At 45.3% G+C, this 20,306-nt stretch overlaps 2 protein-coding genes across 2 annotated transcripts in view; both read right to left on the bottom strand.

Annotated features, from left to right (window-relative positions):
* The window catches only part of GRIK4 (glutamate ionotropic receptor kainate type subunit 4), a 249,989-nt gene that overhangs the window by 62,941 nt on the left and 166,742 nt on the right, over positions 1 to 20,306 (bottom strand). Inside the window, exon 8 of the mRNA XM_053452347.1 lies at positions 1,921 to 2,082. Within this exon, the coding sequence (XP_053308322.1) occupies positions 1,921 to 2,082 (162 nt within the window). The remainder of the gene's footprint in view (positions 1 to 1,920; positions 2,083 to 20,306) is intronic.
* Positions 9,968 to 14,799, bottom strand: LOC128470454 (uncharacterized). Its single transcript, XM_053452346.1, has 2 exons — positions 13,333 to 14,799; positions 9,968 to 10,250 (listed from the first exon to the last, which is right to left on the bottom strand). Exons 1-2 carry the CDS (start codon positions 14,579 to 14,581, stop codon positions 10,231 to 10,233), a joined length of 1,269 nt encoding a protein of 422 aa, XP_053308321.1. The 5' UTR covers positions 14,582 to 14,799; the 3' UTR covers positions 9,968 to 10,230.

The following is a 20,306-nucleotide window of genomic DNA, read 5'->3' as shown; positions in this document are numbered from 1 at the left end:
CATCTACGCAATACGCATATACAACTTCGGGTGCCGGCACATCCAGGGCCGGCACCGGAAGTTGTATTGCGTAGATGTCCCCCGCTGGCCTCGCAAGACACCCGGGAGTCTGCTCCGGTAAGTCCGGGGGGGGCAGAGGAGGACAGTGGTAGCGTATCTCGGGGAGGGAGGACAGTGGTAGCATATCTCGGGGAGGGAGGACAGTGGTAGCGTATCTCGGGGAGGGAGGACAGTGGCAGCATATCTCGGGGGGGCAGAGTGGCAGCATGTTTTTTTGGTGCTTTTTTAAAGAAAAAAACTTTTTCTTTAAAAAAGCACCAAACTTTTAGGGTGCGGCCTATATACCGTATTGGCCCGAATATAGGCCGCACTTTTTTTCCCCACTTTAAGTCTTTAAAGTGGGGGTGCGGCCTATATTCGGGGTCTAGCGCCCGACACCCGGGACAAGCAGTCCCGGGCGCCGGGCAGGCAACGGGGTTAGGATACAGATCCCCCGCAGCGGTGCAGGGGACCTGCATCCTACTCTCTGATACGCTCAGACAGCCTCCCGTGCCAGCACTTCTCACGGGGGGGTGCCGGCACGGGAGGTTGTCTAAGCGTCCGCACGATACCCCCCCCCCCGACTTACCAGAGAAGACTGCCGGGTGTCTTGCGGGACTGCCGGCACCGGGAGTTGTATACGCGATTTGCATAGATGCTCCCCTCCGGCCCCGCAAGACACCCGGGAGTCTGCTCTGGTAAGTCGAGGGGGGGCAGAGTGGCAGCGTATCTCGGGGGGGGACAGAGTGGCAGCGTATCTCGGGGGGGGCAGAGTGGCAGCGTATCTCGAGGGGGACAGAGTGGCAGCGTATCTCGGGGGGGGAGAGGACAGAGTGGCAGCGTATCTCGGGGGGGGAGAGGACAGAGTGGCAGCGTATCTCGGGGGGGGAGAGGACAGAGTGGCAGCGTATCTCGGGGGGGAGGGGAGGACAGAGTGGCAGCGTATCTCGGGGGGGAGAGGACAGAGTGGCAGCGTATCTCGGGGGAGGAAGGACAGAGTGGCAGCATATCTCGGGGGGGGACAGAGTGGCAGCGTATCTCGGGGGAGGGACACAGTGGCAGCATGTTTTTTGGTGCTTTTTTAAAAGAAAAAACTTTTTCTTTAAAAAAGCACCAAACTTTTAGGGTGCGGCCTATATACGGGGGCGGCCTATATCCGAGCCAATACGGTACTTCTCTTTCTATTTCAAAGGTCTCGGTTGAAAGGAAGGGAAGGCCGTGTATGGTTCTGAGCCTCTCCAAAGGTTAAACTTTCAATTGAACCCCTTGTATACTCTGAACCATGAGAATTTCTATATTTGTAACCTCTTCCCTACTTTGCTACTTGCTACTTCAACTTGCACTTGAATTTTAATAAATAGACCTTTAATTAAATTGACCAGAATTATTTAAAAACAAGAAAAAGGAAGGAAGTAGAAGCAGAAATTACTGAAAACTACTGGTAACTGATTCACATAAAATATAACATTGTATTAAAACAATAATGCTGTTAGAGGTAAATAGACAACTTTAAAAACTTCCCACAATGCATTCTTAACAAACAATGCCCTAGTGGGTAGCCTTGTGGCCAAGTAGTTTATATCTGCATCGGCAATGGGCGCATGTGGTAGGTCGAATGCTAGAGACATATTTTGCCTAGAACTGCAGTATGCCTAAGGCCAGATATAGGTAGATGTTTTCATCTAGCTCTATTCACAGTGTCAATAATCGTTACACATGAATCCAAGCTTGATTATGAACATTAAGAAAATAATACAACTTTGTATTGTTGAGAGAGACAAATTCCTTGTTAGTCATAAACAAAATGACAAAAATCATAGAACAATGTAGATGTGTATTATGACAGCCAATGAGTTTCTTGATAAATCTATTAGCACTTACTGCAGGACCAGTGAAAGGACTGTGGTCGCAATTCTCTTCCCAGGATTCCTGAAGAATGTGCACAAATTTCTTGAAATAGTTGTGTGATTGATTAAACATAGAGAAACTCAAGATGTTCACACGTTCATCCAAGTGGCTGTCAAATCGTTGTAGAGAAAACTCCTACATTTTAACAGTGGTCAAGAGACAAAAACAAGAAGATAATTTTCAGCATTTTATCTTGTAGCATTTATTAACAAGGACCTTGCATTTGTACATTGCACAAAACATTTATGTTTTTCACAATTCCTTTAGGATCTCAAAAAGTGAAAATCACAACATAGTTTTAGGGCTGTGGTCAATATAACTTAATCTCCTAATTAATAATATCATTTTTGTTAATCGGTGTGTTTGGAAATATTTTTTCAAATGTTTGCCTCAGGGCATCTGACATCTCTCTCTCAAAATGTCAGGGCCAGCATTATCTTTACCAGGTATACCAATTTCCTAACCAAGTTCTTTCCCATATCCTCAAACACCGTTTACAAAGTCTTTCAGATCAACAACTAACAATTTTGCAACATAATTGAGAGGAGAAACCATCCGGTCATAAAAAGGATATTAAGATATATTTTTACATGGTATACACATAAGGTGGGTTTATAGGGGTTACATCAGGGATAGGCATTGATGTGGCTAAAGTTACTGGACTCAGTGAAGGACACTATTATTTTCTTTACATTTAAAATACCGTATTACTAAATAGTTCCCTTGGTTTAAAAATGTGTTAAATGTGTTAAATTGTTTTCCTTTAAAAAGGCCAAGACACACACATGTACACTTTCCCTTACACGCTCCTGTCCATATACACGTTTTCGTGCTTACACACAAATACCCTAGCGTATGCTTGTCTGAGAGACATGCGTATTTGCTATTACACAGAGAGACATGCCCTAACAATCACTTTATTTCAGTATTCCCTCGCATTATGCACCAGTTATTGATGCAATCACAGCTCAGCACCAAGGCACAGCATACTATGAGGAAGCACTGAAGTAAAGGCCTGTATGAGCAGACTGCGCAAACCGTTCAACGATCTCCACAACTGGAAGGGTGATGGACACCTTGACGACTACTGGTTTACTCTCCAGGTGCATGGTACTCTCATGCACCACCAGAATCATGTCGATGGAGGATGTATTGAATTAACTCTAGTTTCAAAAATGTTTTTTAAAACATTCATTAATTCTTCATATATTATAAATTCTAGGGAGTTATGCTTAATTGTGCAATTGCAGACAAGGAAACAGTTGTGATTCTCACCTGAAACATGAAAGTTGTGATTCTCACCTGCAACTTGCACAACTTAAAGTTGCATGCACTTGCAAACAACTCATATATTACAAGGCTGGGCAGACAAGTTAACCCTCAACTTGACATTTTAGCAAATACACCTTAGAGCACTCTCTTTCTCTTTTCTACTTCTTTCTATGTTTCAATGCATTAAAAGTCATGTGGCGTAATAAAAATGCTTACTAAATAATATATTACAATTATATATATATATATATATATATATATACACACACACACAAATATATACAGTGCAAAAGATCTCAAAAAGCTGCATTGATGGGGCAAAAGATTGAGAAAACATTTGAGAAACAAAGTAACGGACATCTACCAGTCTGGAAATGGTTATAAAAGCCATTTCTAAGGCTCTGGGACGCCAGTAAAACATGGTGAAAGCCATTATCTACAAATGGACAAAACCTGAAACAAAAATGGCATCCATGGGGTAGTTGCAAGGTGAAAACCACTACTGACCAAAAGAGCACAAAGGCTTGTCCCACATTTGCCAAAAAACCTTTGGATGGCCAAGACTTAAGATAATATTCTGTGGACTAATGAGTCAAAAGTGGAACTTTTTAGAAGACATGGGTCGCCATTACATCTGATGTAAAACTAACAGTATTCCACAAAAAGGAGGTCATACCATCAGTTAAACATAGTGGCGGTTATTTGAATATCCAGCCATCAATTTGTCACCTAAAGCTGAAGAGCACTTGGGTTATGCATCCCATGATCCGAAGCACACAATCAATGCCACAAAAATGTATCTTAGAAGTTTTGTTATCTGTTTCTATCATTGAGCTAGGCTGATTTTTTTTATACTGCTTAATTTTTTATGGACAAGACTGCAAGTAGAAGCAGAAAATAGGCCTATTGGGTGACCTATATTTTTCCCCACAAAAAATAAGTTTTATTTATTAGAGAAAACGTAAAAAAAAAACAGATACAGATCTAATACTTTTAGATTTGTGGTGCATAGTAGCACAGCAAATAAAATTTTAATTAAGTGCTTACTACTGTAGAACCAGAAATGTAATCTCTTCTTCCATGCATTCCCTCAGTTTGTATCCAATCTCTCTGCAAGCAGACATGTGGGCAGAAATTGACTCCTTTCATTTTGTAAGTTGATTATACCTGTGCAGTGTTAACTCACCCTTCCCAGGGGGGTTAAATATATACACTTTTGTCTTTCTCAGTGTGATTGGGTATTTCATGTTATTTAACTGAATCAAAAAGTGCTGTTCATTCTTATATATAACGCATAGATATTGCAGACAGAAATGTAGCATTTTTTTAACAAAAGAAAAATAGCAAAGGCCTTTACAGTTATATAAGAATAAATATCATTACAATTCAGCTGATCATACTATCCACCTCTGTCTGTATATTTATCTACTGAACAGCCATGTTGGCATTAGTAAAATTATGCATTTTTAAATGCAAAGATCACAAGAGCAGGAACTTCTTCTTTTGTACCAGTATGTCTTAAGGTGTATTAACATTATCATTTCAAGTTTTATTTGTTAAATATGTTCCATGTTCCTAACACTACTTAATCTGCTGGTACTTTATAAATAAAATTGATGTAATATTATTTATTAAGTACTCCACAAAGACAATGTAAATATACAATTAAAAAAACACGCTTGCATCTATTGGCTAAGAAGTCTAGTGGTCTAGTGTTAAGGGTTAACATAGCTGATCAGACTCCACTAAAATGATATGCCCTTGCCCTTGTCTTCTAAAGGGAACATGTCTACTGGAGAAACAGAATTAGCCATGCACATTTTCCATATTTTGGTAGTCTTCTCATCAAAAGAAAACACCTTTAATAACTTTGTCAATTTCATGAAAATAGCGAATTTTGGAAAGTGGAAAGTGCTGCAACAGAATGCCGAGAGACATGTTATGTTTGATGATTGAACGCAGGTGAACCAACCCTAACATTTAAAATCATACTCATAAGTCATAACCATATTTTATGTGAATAGAATTGTGTTTCTTTCTAGGCAAATGTAGGTAAAACATTAGCTGCTGTTATTCAGTGTATGCTATTGACCCAGAAATCTCTGAAATAAATAAAAAAATATTTTAATATGGTAATACGGAGAGTAAAGGCATCCAAACTAGCAACTTTTACCTTCAATCTGTAACAACATTTGCTTGTTATTGTACAAGAAACACTGGTGCAGGATTGAACTTTTGTACCCAGATTCAACATATTCAAGTAGTAAAATTCCTGACTTAAAGAGCCCTCAACAACTCCGCACCCTGACCATTACACCAACAGAAACATTCATGATGTTGCATTCTAAATACATGGACATTAATATGTAGTTGCCCCCCCCCCTTGCAGCTATAACAGCTTCCAATCTTCTTGGAAGGCTTTCCACAACATTTTCTAGTGTTTTTGTGGGAATTTTGTCCCATTCATCCAGTAGAGCATTTGTGAGGTCAGACACTGATGTTAGAGGAGATGTTCAATGGGGTTGAGTACAGGGCTCTGTGCCAGCTAGTCAAGTACTTCCAACAATGCCTGAAAAACAGCCCCATGTTTTATCCCTCCTCCAGTAAACTTTACTGTAGGCACAATGCACTCTCACCTATTAGACTAGTTCATCACAGTGCCAAAAAGAGAAGCATGATTCGTCACTCCGCAGAACAATTTCCACTGCTTCAGTCAAGTGGAAGTGTGCGTTACATCACTCAATCTGATGCTTACATTGTACTTGATGATTTGAGGCTTGCATGCAGCTGCTTAACCATGGAAACCATTCCACGAAGTTCCCATCACATAGTTTTTGTGCTGATATTAATACCAGTGGTAGTTTGAAACTCTTAAGCTATGTAATCAGCAGAGCGTTGGCGACTTTTACGCACAATGCTTCTCGGCAATTGGTGACCCCGCTTTGTGACTTTACTTGGTCTTCCGCTGAGTTGCTGCTGTTCCTACATGCTTCCACTTTCCAATAATACCACTAACAGTTGACCATGGAATATCTAGCAAGGATGACATTTCACGAATTGACTTATTGCAAAGGCAGCAACCTATCACTGTAAAAAACTTGAATTCACTGAGCTCTTCAGTGACCAATTTTTTAACAAATATTTGTAAATGCAGGCTGCATGGCTAAGTGCTTTATTTTAGACACCTGTGGCAATGGGTCTGATTGAACCACCTGAATAATTAAGAGGTGTATCCCAATACTTGTGTCCATATAGTGTATATCTACATTCCATTCCAAATACCTCCTAACCACCCTCTTAGTTCCTCTTAGGACGTCTCTCTTCTACCATCATTACCTCTTCTCACTCTCACGACCAGGATTTTACCTGTGCTGTATCCCTTCCCTGGAATTTCTGTCCCCATCTGTCAGATTTTCTCCATCATATGCAAATTTCAAAAGCTCTCTGAAAACCCACCACTTTCAAGAAGCATACAACTTTCCTTAGAACACTCTCAGTCAGCATCAAGTCTAACTCATCTGAACAACCAACAACCCTGACAGCTCATCCTGACTTGACCAACTCAACTGCATCCAACCAGTTCTCTCCTACTCTTTCACTTCAACCACAATGGCCTATATTGTAAACTGACAAGAACAGGGCCCTCTTCTCCTTTGTACCAGCTTGGTATAATTTGTGATATAAATTTATTCTATTGACTCTGATTGCAATCTGCTGGCACTATATAAATAAATGTAATATTCAACTTTTAAACATTATTTACAACATTATCCAGGGGCGTACCTAGAGTATTTGGCACCTGGGGCGGATCCTGTATGTGGCACCCCCTCACACACACACACACACTTTAAAACTGCATAGCTTCTATTGTTAGGCAAACATTGACAGGGGTACAGCATACTTGTTATCATTATATACTGAGGCAAACTGTCAGGCCCCATCCAGGCTGCAGTGCTGCATGTTTTTAGTTTCTGAGGCAAACATTGAAGGGGTACAGCATATCACTATATACAGAGGCAAAATAAAGAAGCAGAGGCTCAGCACTCAAATGATAAGGTGAGTTTATTTCACACAGGCCTGTGTGAAATAAACTCACCTTATCATTTGAGTGCTGAGCCTCTGCTTCTTTATTTTGGATTTATTGAGGGACTTGGTGGTACCCTGGCTCGTGCACCATTTCACTGCTGAGTGCTGCATTCCAACCTTTCTTTTTGTGTATATACAGAGGCACACATTGACGGTGGTACAGCATAATCCCTATCACTCTACATTAAGCCACACATTGACAATAATGCAGCATAACCCTTATCACTATATACTAAGCCAAACATTGATGTGGTGTAGGCCTACCACTTCAGTGTCTGGCTTAGTATATAGCAGGGATGCACCGAAATGAAAATTCTAGGCCGAAACCGAAAATTCAGCATTCACTTGGCCAAAACAGAATATTATCCCCCCACGCCTTTAAAAAAAAGTGTTGTGCGCCGGGATACGACATCAAATCTCGACGCACTGCAACAGTTTCTATGCGCATCGCGAGGGAGCAGGATCGGAGGCCTACATTAACAGACCTCCCGCTCCCTTGATTGACTTTAAGCCGGTTAGAGGGAGATCCTTGATCTCCCCAACCCAGCCTGCTTCTCTAGTGGCGGACATTAGTATCCGTCTCTGGTGGGGTGCCAGCGTAGTGGCACCCGGGGTGTACTGCCCCCCGCTAGGTAAGCTACTGACATCTACTGTTTAAAAGACATTATGTGAATTGAAAACATATTTTATCTATATAAGCAAAAAGAACAAAGTAATATTATGTACGTTAGTGGTTTTTTTTTATCAACAATAGCAAACCTTTTACACAATTCGTTTTCCTATAAAACTCCAAATGTTCTACATATACCGTATTTGCTCGATTATAAGACGAGGTTTTTTTCAGAGCAAATGCTATGAAAAATACCCCTCGTCTTCTAATCAGGGTCGTCTTCTAATCAGACCTCAAATAGAGGTCTGATTATGAGACTAAGATCCAGATCCCCCCCGCACCGCTGCAGGGGACCTGGATCCTCCTGTCTCCCCCCCGCCATTTAACCCCCCCCCGCCATTTAACACCCCACACACACACACTTACCGGTGCTTCCTGCTGTATTGCCGGGGCAGCGGGTTGACGTCTACGCGATCCGCGTAGACAACGTCCGCTGAAGCCGGAAGGAGGTGTGGCTAGCAGCGGGGGTTGTCTGCGTCCATCGCGCAAATCCTTCCCCGACTGTCAGAGATCAGAGTTCCCCGCACCGGTGCCGCACTGGTGCGGGGAACTCTGATCTCTGACAGCCGGGGAAGGTATCCGAGACGGACGCAGACAAACCCCCGCTGCCAACTCCACCTCCTTCCGGCTGCAGCGGAAGGAGACGTCAACCCGATGCCCCGGCAATACAGAAGGAAATTGGAAGCACCGGTAAGTGTGTGTGTGTGTGTGTTACATAGGGCATTTCTGGAATGCCTTATACCCCTATATGCCACTCTGGCACTTAGGGGGTTAAAAGGCATATTATGGGGCAGAGTGGCATATAGGGAGGTATAAGGCATTTCAAGAGGCAGAGTGGCGTTAAGGGGGCATTTAATAGAGCACTCTGCCTCCTGAAATGCCTTATACCTCCCTATATGCCACTCTGCCCCATAATATGCCTTTTAACCCCCTAAATGCCAGAGTGGCATATAGGGGTATAAGGCATTTCTGGAGGCAGAGTGCTCTATACAATGCCTTTTAACTCCCTTAATGCCACTCTGCCTCCTGGAATGCCTTATACCTACCTATATGCCACTCTGCCCCATAATATGCATTTTAACCCCCTAAATGCCAGAATGGGATATAGGGGTATAAGGCATTTCTGGAGGCAGAGTGGCACATAAGGGGTCAAAAGGCATACCATGGGGCACAGTGGCATATAGAGGGTTAAAAGGCATATCATGGGCCACAGTGCCAATTTGGTGTGGCAAGCCTGGGGGCAGATGTGCGTAACTGGGGGATAGGTTGGAAAATACAAGGAAATAAAAACAAAAAAAATATTTTTCTCAATCATAGCTTTTATTAAAAAAATAGTTTACATAGTTACATAGTTACATAGGCTGAAAAAAGACATGCGTCCATCAAGTTCAGCCTTTCCTATATCTGTTAATTTGTTGCTGTTGATCCAAAAGAAGGCAAAAAACCCCGGGGAAAAAAACCAGGGAAAAAAATTCCTTCTTGACCCCAAAATGGCAGTCAGATTTCTCCTTGGATCAATAAGCTGTTTCCCTATAATTAAAGATTATATCCCCGAACATTATGTTTTTCCAGGTATCCATCCAGTTGCAGTTTAAACGTCTGTACAGACTCTGATAAAACTACCTCTGCAGGCAGAGAATTCCACATCCTTATTGTCCTTACTGTAAAAAACCCTTTTCTCTGCTTTAGTCTAAATCTCCTTTCTTCCAGTCTAAATGCATGACCACGTGTCCTATGCATAGTCCTGTTTATGAACAGATTTCCACACAATGGTTTGTATTGGCCCCGAATATATTTATATAACGTTATCATATCCCCTCTGAGGCGACGTTTTTCTAAACTAAACAGATTTAAATTAGTTAACCTTTCTTCATAACTATAGTGCTCCATTCCTTTTATTAATTTTGTAGCCCACCTCTGCACCCTTGCTAGTGCTATGATATCCTTCTTTAGAAAAGGTGCCCAAAATTAGGGATTAAACTAGCCTTGGTGCAGTATTAATCTAAATTTTATTAAAGACAGGAGGCGAGTATTTTGCATTAAACCTTCTTTACTGTTAACCTCCAGCAGCAAAACAGTTAACAGAAACAATAACAACAACCAATAGGAACACAGTAACAAGTCTATAAAAGTCTGCACATCTTGGCGCTCCTCCTCTTTCTTTGCGCAGAAGCTGAACCGACAGCCCGGAACAATCCAGAAGAAACACAGGAACTCAAAACCACGCTGAGAAGGACAACCGCAGCGTCAAAACCTCAGACAACCGGAGGACGACCTGGGAAAAAACAAAGAGTCGTGAAAGTACCCCGCAACCACATGTCACACATGATATAAAAAACACCAACTACGGTAGAGGTACAACATGATAATAAGAACAATAACCCGACAACAATCCCCCCAATAAACCCCAAAACAGAAGGGAAGGGGAAGGGCGGGAAAATACTCGCCTCCTGTCTTTAATAAAATTTAGATTAATACTGCACCAAGGCTAGTTTAATCCCTAATTTTATAGCAAGACAGGAGGCTTCGTATTTTGCAATTTTAACGCCCCTAAATCAGCGCCAAAGCAGCGTGAACCGGGGCTCGAAAATAAAAGGTCCGGAAGGTAGATTCTCTGGACCAATCTGCCACCGACAAAAGGTCCGAGAGAGAACAGCCAGCCGACAATGCCGCGGAGGCGGCCACACCACGAACTGAGTGCGCTCCAAAGGAGCCCTCAACGCCAGCCAACAGGAGAAGCCAACGTATCCACCTGGAAAGCGTGGGCACAGAGACAGGGCGAAAAGGACGGACGTAGGATATGAAGAGAGGACCAGAGAGAGACGAGCGGAAAGGAGCCGACCTGGCGAGATAAGAATGGACACAACGCGCCACACAAAGGCGTGGCCGCTCGGGAAAGTAAGGGTAAGACACTGAAGAGGAATTGGACTTAGTCCTCTGAAACACGGAGACCGAGACACCCTCGGGGGAAAAAGTAAAAGAGGACACGTCAAACGCACAAATATCAGACACCCGCCGAAAAGAAACCAGACACAGAAGCAGAGCCATCTTGGTGGAAAGCTGTCGAAAAGACAACCCATCGTTGTCCGGCCAACCCTCCAAAAATTGGAGTACCCGGGAGACGTCCCAAAAGGACTCGTAACGAGCCTTCGGGGGCCTCGCGAGCCTAACTCCCCGTAGGAGACGACAGACCGCCGGATCCTTACCGACTCCCAAGCCTTGCACCGGAACGTGAGCCGCCGAAATGGCCGAACGGAACAAATTAATAGTGCGATAGGACTTGCCAATGGAAAAGAGATGAGCCAGAAAATTAAGGACCGACGTCACAGGTGCCGTAAGGGGATCAAGGTGTCGAACCAGACACCAGCGACTCCAGGCGTTCCAAGCCTGGAGATAAGATCGCCTGGTGCCCGGGGCCCAAGAGCCCCAGAGCAGGTCTCTAGCTGCCTCCGATAAATCCGGCACATGCCAGTATCCCCGGAAACCGACCAAGCCACCAACGTCAGCCGATCCTGGAGGATAAGAGGATGAGGGTTCCCCTGCGGATCCTGAAGCAGATCCCAGGTCGAGGGAAGGATCAGGGGATCCGCGCACGACAGTTCCAGAAGCAACGGGAACCACAGCTGAGTCCTCCACAGGGGTGCTATCAAGAGGATCGAGACACCCTGGCGACAGACGGAATGAAGAGTCCGAAGGATCATGTTGAATGGGGGAAAGGCATACGCTCCCTGGGGAGGCCATGGCTGCAGGAAGGCGTCCACCGCCGAGGACAACGGGTCCGGGAGCCAGCTGGAGAACGCCTCGGTCTGACGGTTCGACCTGGACGCAAACAGATCCAGATGGAAAGGGCCCCGACAAAGGTGGAGAGAGTGGAATACGCTCGGAAGAAGACGCCAATCGCTGACGTCCCTCCAATGACGGGAGAACCAGTCTGCCACCAGATTTTCCCTGCCCGTCAGATACTCTGCCCGTATGGACAAATGATTGTCCAGGCAGAACTGGTAGAGCTCCTTGGTGAGCTCCGTGAGAAGCCTGGATCTTGAGCCCTAGCCTGTTGATATAACGGACGGCCGAAACATTGTCCATGCGCAGCACCAGGGAACAATGAGTGACGCCCCTCATGAAGCTGCGAACCGCGAACGATCCAGCGATGAGCTCCAGGCAATTGATATGAAGACTGCGCTCTTCCGCAGTCCAAGGACCCCCCGTAGCTACGTCTCCGCAAACTGCTCCCCAGCCAGATAGGCTTGCGTCGGAGTCTAAGACAAAATCCGGGCTTGACCCGAAAATGGCACGGCCGTTCCACGCGTCCATGTGGACCAACCACCAATGGAGTTCCAGCCGGGCCTCGTCCGACAGAGAGACCATCGTGTCGTAGGAGGCCGACTCGCGAAGATGCTTCGTCTTAAGGCGCTGCAGGGCCCTGTAGTGGAGCGGGGCCGGGAAGATCGCCTGAATGGACGCTGACAGCAGGCCAATGACTCTGGCGAGGTTCCGGAGTGAAACCAAGCCACCGCGCAGGAGCCTGCGAATCTCCTTTTTTATGACCAGGACCTTGTCGCGGGGAAGCCTGAGGACGGACGCCACGGAATCCACCGAGAACCCAAGGAACTGAACGGTCTGCGTCGGAACCAAGACCGACTTGGCCTCGTTGATGACAAAGCCCAGGTCCTGAAGTAGATGGACCGCGAGGTAAGTATCGCGACGCAGGGATTCGACGTCCTGGGCCATAAGGAGGATATCGTCCAAATAAATGATGGAACGAATCCCGCGAACCCGAAGGAACTCCATGACCGGCTTCAACAGCTTGGTGAAGCACCACGGAGCGGAGCTGAGGCCGAAAGGAAGGCAGGTGAACTGCCAGTGGAGGCCGCGCCAACGAAACCGCAGAAACCTCCGATCGTCGCGATGGACCGGGACGGTAAGGTAAGCGTCCTTGAGGTCGAGGCGAGAGAACCAATCGTTCTCCCTGAGAAGGTCGCGAAGGAGGTGAATACCCTCCATTTTGAAGTGGCGGTACACGACGTGCCTGTTGAGGGCCCGGAGGTTGATCACGGGACGGAACTCCCCCGATTTCTTGCGCACCAAGAAAATGTTGCTGAGAAAACCGCCAGGGGAGTCCGCCCGCTCTATGGCGCCCTTCTCTAGGAGGGAGGAGAGTTCGGAGTGAACCAGGGACGCGGCGTCTCGAGAGAGCCGGAGAAGAGGGGGCAGAGAGGAACAGAGAGAAACTCCAGACGGAAACCCTCTACAGTCTGAAGGACCCAGGGATCGGACGTAAGGCGAGACCAGACATGGGAAAAACGGGCGAGCCGACCCCCGACAGGAATGTGAGGGAGAATAGGAAATAGTCTTACCTGAAGCCGATCTGCCCCTGGTGGACGAGAGTCCTCTGCCCCTGGAGCCACCTCTGGTGAATGGAAGCCGGTAATGAGAGCGGTAGGTGGTGGAAGCATCCGGGAACCGGGGTCTGGAGCCAAAAGAGGCCGTTCTGCTGGCGGCACGACCCCGCTGCCGGCCAGCTCTGGAGGAAAAACGACTTCCTGACTGGAAAACACGCCTCATGTTAGCCTGGGCCTTGTTGAGGGAGGTGAACAAGTTCACATGCTGGCTCAGGTCTTTGATAAATTTTTCTCCAAACAGGAGACCCTTGGCTTCCGCGCCCAGCTCTTTAGGGGCCAACTCGGCCAACTTGGCATCTAGCTTGAATAACGCCGCCTTGCGTCGCTCGGTGGAGATAGCGCAATTGGCGTTTCCCAGATGACATAAGGCACGCTGAGTCCAATCGCGCACCAACTGGGGATCCAAAGGCGAGCCGTCAGTAATGGCCTCGTCTGCCATCTGGAAGACCTGTGTCAAAGGACCCGCAACGTCCAACAGCTTGTCTTGCGTGGAGCGCAGCCCCAGCTCAATGTCCTTACGAGGGTCTTTACCGTTCTTTGTCAGGAAAGTTACAAAAGTCTGGTCGAACTCGGGAGTATTGAGGACCTTATCCTTGACGGTAGGTCGAGGGCACTCTGAGCGGAGCCTTTGACGTACGTCCTTGTCCAGGGGGCGACGGATCCAAAACCGTAAAAACTCGGCAATATGAGCCGAAGGAGTCCACTCCGAAGAGCGAGGGTGACGAAGGGCCCTGGGGTCAAACAATGGAGTGCCGAGGTCATCCACAACTTCAAACGGTTGGTCGGGAGCGCTGGATGGATTGAGTGGGAGCTTGGGAGGATCGGGAACGAAATCTTGCTCCCGGGCAGGGGAGGCGAAACCCGAAGAACCAGCGCAGTATTCATCCAACACCTCGTAATCCGTGAGGTCCTCAGTTGGAGGCACCATGGGAAGGACTGAACTGCGGACCTTCTTTAACGGAGCCTTTCCTTTTGCCGATGTAGAAGGCAAATCGCTCCAGGCACGTTTCTGTGAAGCCGCCGTGCCCGCGGGGGAAGACGAACCGCCTGCGTCTGACTCCTCAACCTCGGCAGGGGAAGCGACAGAAGGAGCTGGGCGCGCAGACTGGAGCCCCTCCAGGGCGGTAGGGAACGATGCAGCCAGAGCGGATCGGAGCCATGCCTGAACGGCCGCTGGAATCTGGGTTTGTAAGTCTTCGGCCATTATACTCCAAGTGTGTCTAATGGGAACACAAACAACAAGGAGTGAGTAGGGGCAATCCAGACACAGGCCAAATCAAACGGGGTTCGCCCGTACAGTAAAATGCGACCAACGTTAGGTGCAGTATCCCCAAGAACGCGCCCAGAGGAGTGGGGTTCACCACGCCTGATAGCTGCAGGGGGGCTACCCGAGCAGAGATATGGAGGGGTCACCCTAGGAGCAGATCCTGACAAGGGGGTCACCCCAGAGAAATAGGGCTGAAGGGATTCATCCTTTAAAGTGCACAGAGGCAAGGCCAGTAACCGTGAGAGGCAGTGGAGGTTCACCCATGGGGATTAACAGGAGATGACAACATCCATAAACGTAAACTGTATATGCAGCACCTAAAAGTGGAGGAAAAACAACCTAAAAGAAAAAACGCACCATGCAGGCGATAAGGCCCGAACCGCAACGGACGGCGCGCAGCAGATAAATGAGAAAAATCCCCGCCGGGCGAGGTAACACAGGGACCGCAGCACTGTAAAATAAAAGGCCGCGGCACGGCAAAGTAAAAAAGGCCGCGGTGCGGACAGAAGGCGCGCGGGAAGGACGAACCCGCCGCCTCAGAGGCAGCCGCGAACCAGCGCGGTAAAGTAAAACAACGCGGCAGGCCGCCGCTTACTAAACGCGGCAGGCCGCCGCACAACCACGCGGCAGGCCGCCGCACGACCACGCGGCAGGCCGCTGCAAATCACGCGGCGGGCCGCCGCACAACCACGCGGCAGGCCGCCAAACGGGAGACGCGGCAAATACAGCCGCGTGAGGGAAAAAACCAGCTCGCCGCGCGGGAAGATTTAGATAACACACCGCGCAGGTGGAGGAACAACTAAGGATGCCAAAAGGCGGAGGGAAAAACCGCCGCCCCGGGTAAAAAGGGGCCTACCCCACGTGGTCAGACAGGCAAACAGCCTGAGGGGAAAAGGAAAGGGACCCCGGGGACACGGGGACAGCAAGGAGAGGCAGGAGAGAAAAATCCCCCTAACAGCAGAAAAAAGGTACAAGTAAATACAATTGCAATAACCTTCACAGATAATAACAGCAATAAAATGGAATGTTCTCACCTGGAGGTTAAGCAGCAAAGAAAGAGGAGGAGCACCAAGATGTGCAGACTTTTATAGACTTGTTACTGTGTTCCTATTGGTTGTTGTTATTGTTTCTGTTAACTGTTTTGCTGCTGGAGGTTAACAGTAAAGAAGGTTTAATGCAAAATACGAAGCCTCCTGTCTTGCTATAAAATTGCACAGCATACTCAAGGTGCGGCCTTACCATTGATTTATACAAAGGCAAAATTATATCTTTATTCCGCGACTTGATGCCCCTTTTTATACACGACAATACCTTACTGGCCTTAGCAACCGCAGACTGACACTGCACATTGTTGCCTAGTTTGTTGTCTATAACAATTCCCAAATCCTTCTCATTTGTCATTACCCCTAATTCACTACCGTTTAGGGTGTAGGTTGCTTGTGCATTCGCTACCCCGAAGTGCATAACTTTACATTTATCTACATTGAATTTCATCTGGCATTTGTGAGTGCCCAGTCCATCTAGATCCCTCTGCAGCACTGTAATATCCTGCTCGCCCTGTATAACTTTACCTAGTTTTGTGTCATCTGCAAACACAGAAACATGACTTTCAATGCCTACTGCCAGGTCATTTATAAATATGTGGAATAAAATTGGTCCCAGAACAGAACCCGGAGGGACACCACTACCACTTTTGACCAGCTTGAAAATTTACCATTTATAACAACTCTCTGTTCTCTACCTCTAAGCCAATGTTCTACCCAAGAACAAGAATTTCCATCTAGGCCAATTTCTTTCAGTTTGAATACTAACCTATTGTGTGGAACCGTGTCAAACGCCTTGGCAAAATCCAAGTAGATTACACCCTGATCGACACTTCTACTTACTCGTACATGATTATTCGTACATGAATTAACATTTACTGGTAAAACTTTTTTCCTTTAGGGTCGTCTTATATTCAGGCTTTTTCTTTTTTTCCTAAGTTAATATTCAGATTTTGGGGGGTCGTCTTATAATCAGGGTCGTCTTATAATCGAGCAAATACGGTATATAATAAAAAAAGACTTTTTTCCTCCAACCTCCTGGATGTCTGACAGGCTCAGGATTAAGAAAATTCAACAGCAAACAGTGTAATATACGCAAATATTTTAATAAATAGATACTGTTACATGTAGGTCTTAAGTCTATTTAGTTGCACTAAGTAATATAATCCTATATATATAGCTCTACATTTCATCTGTATGCTACTGACAAGCAGCTTTCTTAAACATTTGTTAATTGTATGATTAAGTAAATTAGGTAATTACAGCTGTGTAGGTGACAGATCCTCAATCAAAATGTAAGCCATAACATTTTATTTTCTTACCTTTATATGTTCCTGCTTGTCAAACTAATTTGTATCTTCAGCTTCTCTCCAGAAAAAAAACAACCTGATGGCAAAAACCAAAATACAACCTTACTGGGCTGTTGCACTAGTAACTTGAACCTACAGAGTTAAGTAAAGTCTCTGTGTCATCAAAACCACCCTTCCTAGTACACTGTAATGGTTTAGTGTGTTAGATAATTTAATTTTGGCTTAGAAGAGTGGGGTAGAGAGTACTTTAGAAGGGGAAAAATTCAGTAGAAATACTTTTACAAGTGGCCCAGTAAGTATGTATTTTGGTTTAAAATATTTTTTGTTGATTTTGTTCTTTTTGTTAAAGGTTGTGTTATTTAAAGTTTATTTTTTTTTAAGATAACATCTTCCTGTACGGAAGATGAAGATCCAGTTCATGGACTGACAGCTGGAAACATATATTTATACAAGGTTTATACTTTTATACTTTTTTTTGCTTAAGTCTTTGGGAATTGTTCAGTTTACATTACTTGAAGTTTTCGGTTAATACTTTAATTAACCCATAATTACCCCAAATAATGTTCCCAAGATCTACATGCAGGGCAGCATAAGGTCTGTAGAACTACTGGCACAACCTGCTCCACTTTTTTTTATGGTGTATCACCAGCTGGTGCAGAAGACCATTCTAACAACATTTCATACCCAGCAGCAGACAGCATACATAGTAATATAGGTTGAAAAAAGACCAAAGTCCATCAAGTTCAACCTATATACCTATTGTGTCCCTACTGTGTTGATCCAGAAGAAGGCAAAAAACCCTTATGAAGCAGATGCAAATTGCCCCATACCAGGGGGAAAATTCCTTCCCGAACAACATTATGGAGTTATCATGCAACAAGTTCATGGAGTTATCATGCAACACATTGTCAGTAATCTGACATACATAATCCTTAATACAAAGAATTAACTGTAGTTTAACATAAAGGCATGCATCTCCCCTTCCCCAATTCCACTGTCCCTCCTGAACAGTGTATAGCCTTTTAAAACTGTCCAGTCATGGGATTAGTTCTCCCATTTTGTTAGCCAGGCTAGTACACAATTTAGTTTGCCATCAGTTATTTTCTTAAGAAAACAATCTGCAACCTTATTCTTTATGCTACTACTATCCCCTCCATTACCTAGTTTAAATAGCCCTCCAACCTTCTGGCCATCCTATCCCCTAGCACAGCAGACCCTCTTGCATTCAGGTGTAATCCGTCACGACTATAAAGTCGCAAAAACAGCTTAGAACTCAAAACCCTCCTTCTTACACCAAGTCTTCAGCCACGCATGAACCTGCATTTCCATGCATCCGCTGATATTCAAAAGTTGTTTTAAATGTAAGAATCAATGAATGACAGTACATATTCCTGACAGGGTCCATCATCACAATTCATTATTTTGTGTGTCTCTTCATCAGTCTCAGGTCATTATCTAAAATGATCTAAATGTTATTGGTATGCCTAAGCACGCATACTAGTCTGTATAGCCATACTTGGGATTCTCCGGTTTTCCGGGTCAACACTCGAATCCTCCGGGTCACAGGGTCTTGACACCCCCCATTCCCCATCCATTTCCACTTTGAATGGGGGCGTTTCCAACAATGTCAGCTGACATCAGCAGGAATGCCCCACGACATTATTGAGACCGCCCACCGATATCACGGGACCACCCCCATTACAGAACCGCCTGTCAGTGGGCATTCCTGGCCACAGCCTGCAAGGGAAGGCTGTACCGCATACCTGTTTTGCCCCCGTGCACACTCTCACTGCTCAAGTGATTTCTACATACATCATCTGAGAGGCTAACTATACCTGGATCTTTTCACATCCAGGACAAACCACAAGCCAAAGGATTTCTTAACCTGGCTCCCAGACTCGGGGGCTCTAGTGACAGATGTTTTCACCCAGACAGGGTCCACATCAGAGGCTTACGTGGTCCCCCTGTTCACCCTCATTCCCCGGGTCATTTACTACCTCAGTCAATCCAGGACGTCCCTGATCCTGCTATCCCCTTTGTGGGTCATGGCTCTTCTGGAGATGTTGATTTGAGATCCCTTGGCCCTTTCAACGTTTCCCTGAGGGACAGGCTCATCCCCTGATCCTTGAAGGTTTCTTGTCGTTAATTGCTTGGACACTATCAGGGTTTCATGTGCAGACTATCAGGGGGTTCATTTATCTGAGATCGCTCAGACCTTGCTCTGAGAATCCTGGGCACCTGGTACACGAATGTCTTATTGGGCAGCCTGGAGAGTCTGGCACTCTTGGTGTGTGGGGAAATAAGTTGGTCCCCATTTTGCATCTGTGACTTATATTTAAAAAATGTTGTCAATAATTTTAACTAGGTAAGTCCTACCGTTCTTTTTATCTATTCTGGCCACGTAGTTTAGCGGTCATGTTGGTTTTGCGTGTGACCCAGCTGGTAAGGCTGCAGTAGTCTTTCCACCCTTGATGTTAGTTTCTTAGCGTTAAAATCGCACAAAAAGGAGCCTCCTGTCTTGCCTTAAAAATAAAAATTACTCTAGCCTCGGTAATTCAATAATTACAATTTTAACAAAGACAGGAGACAAGTATTTTCCCTTTCTGGTATAGTTTTGTTTGTACTTCTTGATTTGTTTGGTCATGTTTCAAATTAGCTTTTTCAGTATCTTAGATCGTGTTTAATATTATCTCCTTCGAACTTTCGTTAGGATGTGGTTCCTGTTATGTTTTTCTCTCTTTTTCTTCCAGCTTGATTGCATGGACGGAGTTCTGTGGCTCATTCCTTTTCTTCCATGTGACTTTTTCTTCCATGTGACTTTTTTCCTGTTTTGGTTTTATCTGCGTTATGGTCGGGGACATTTGATCTTATATGTTCTGGTTGACAACATTGACTTTGCTGTTATTGGTGAGAGTAAAGAAGGGGATGCAAAATACTCACCTACTGTCTTTTTATTAAAATTTTAATTCAGTCACGAAGGATGGGATAATTTTTAATTGTATGTCCCATTTCCAATAAAAAAAATTATTTGGCAATTGAGTCCTTCAATAAGTTACATTTAAACAGAACCGGATACAGGTAGGAAGAGTCAGTGACATAAAATAGAAGTAGAAATAGAAGGCATTTTTAACAACTTCCCTTAACTTTGCTCTGTCCAAAGTTGGTGCTCAGATAGTGGCTATGAGAAGATCATGGTACTGTCTCAAGATCTGGGTCAGGAAAGTACTGTATTTGTTTGATTATAAGACAACCCTGATTATAAGACGACCCCTCCAAAAGTTAGAAAAAAATAAAAAGCCTGAATATAAG

Source organism: Spea bombifrons, chromosome 12 (assembly GCF_027358695.1).
Source record: "Spea bombifrons isolate aSpeBom1 chromosome 12, aSpeBom1.2.pri, whole genome shotgun sequence".
Lineage (NCBI taxonomy): Eukaryota > Metazoa > Chordata > Amphibia > Anura > Pelobatidae > Spea > Spea bombifrons.
This window is presented reverse-complemented; position numbering and strand designations above follow the sequence as displayed.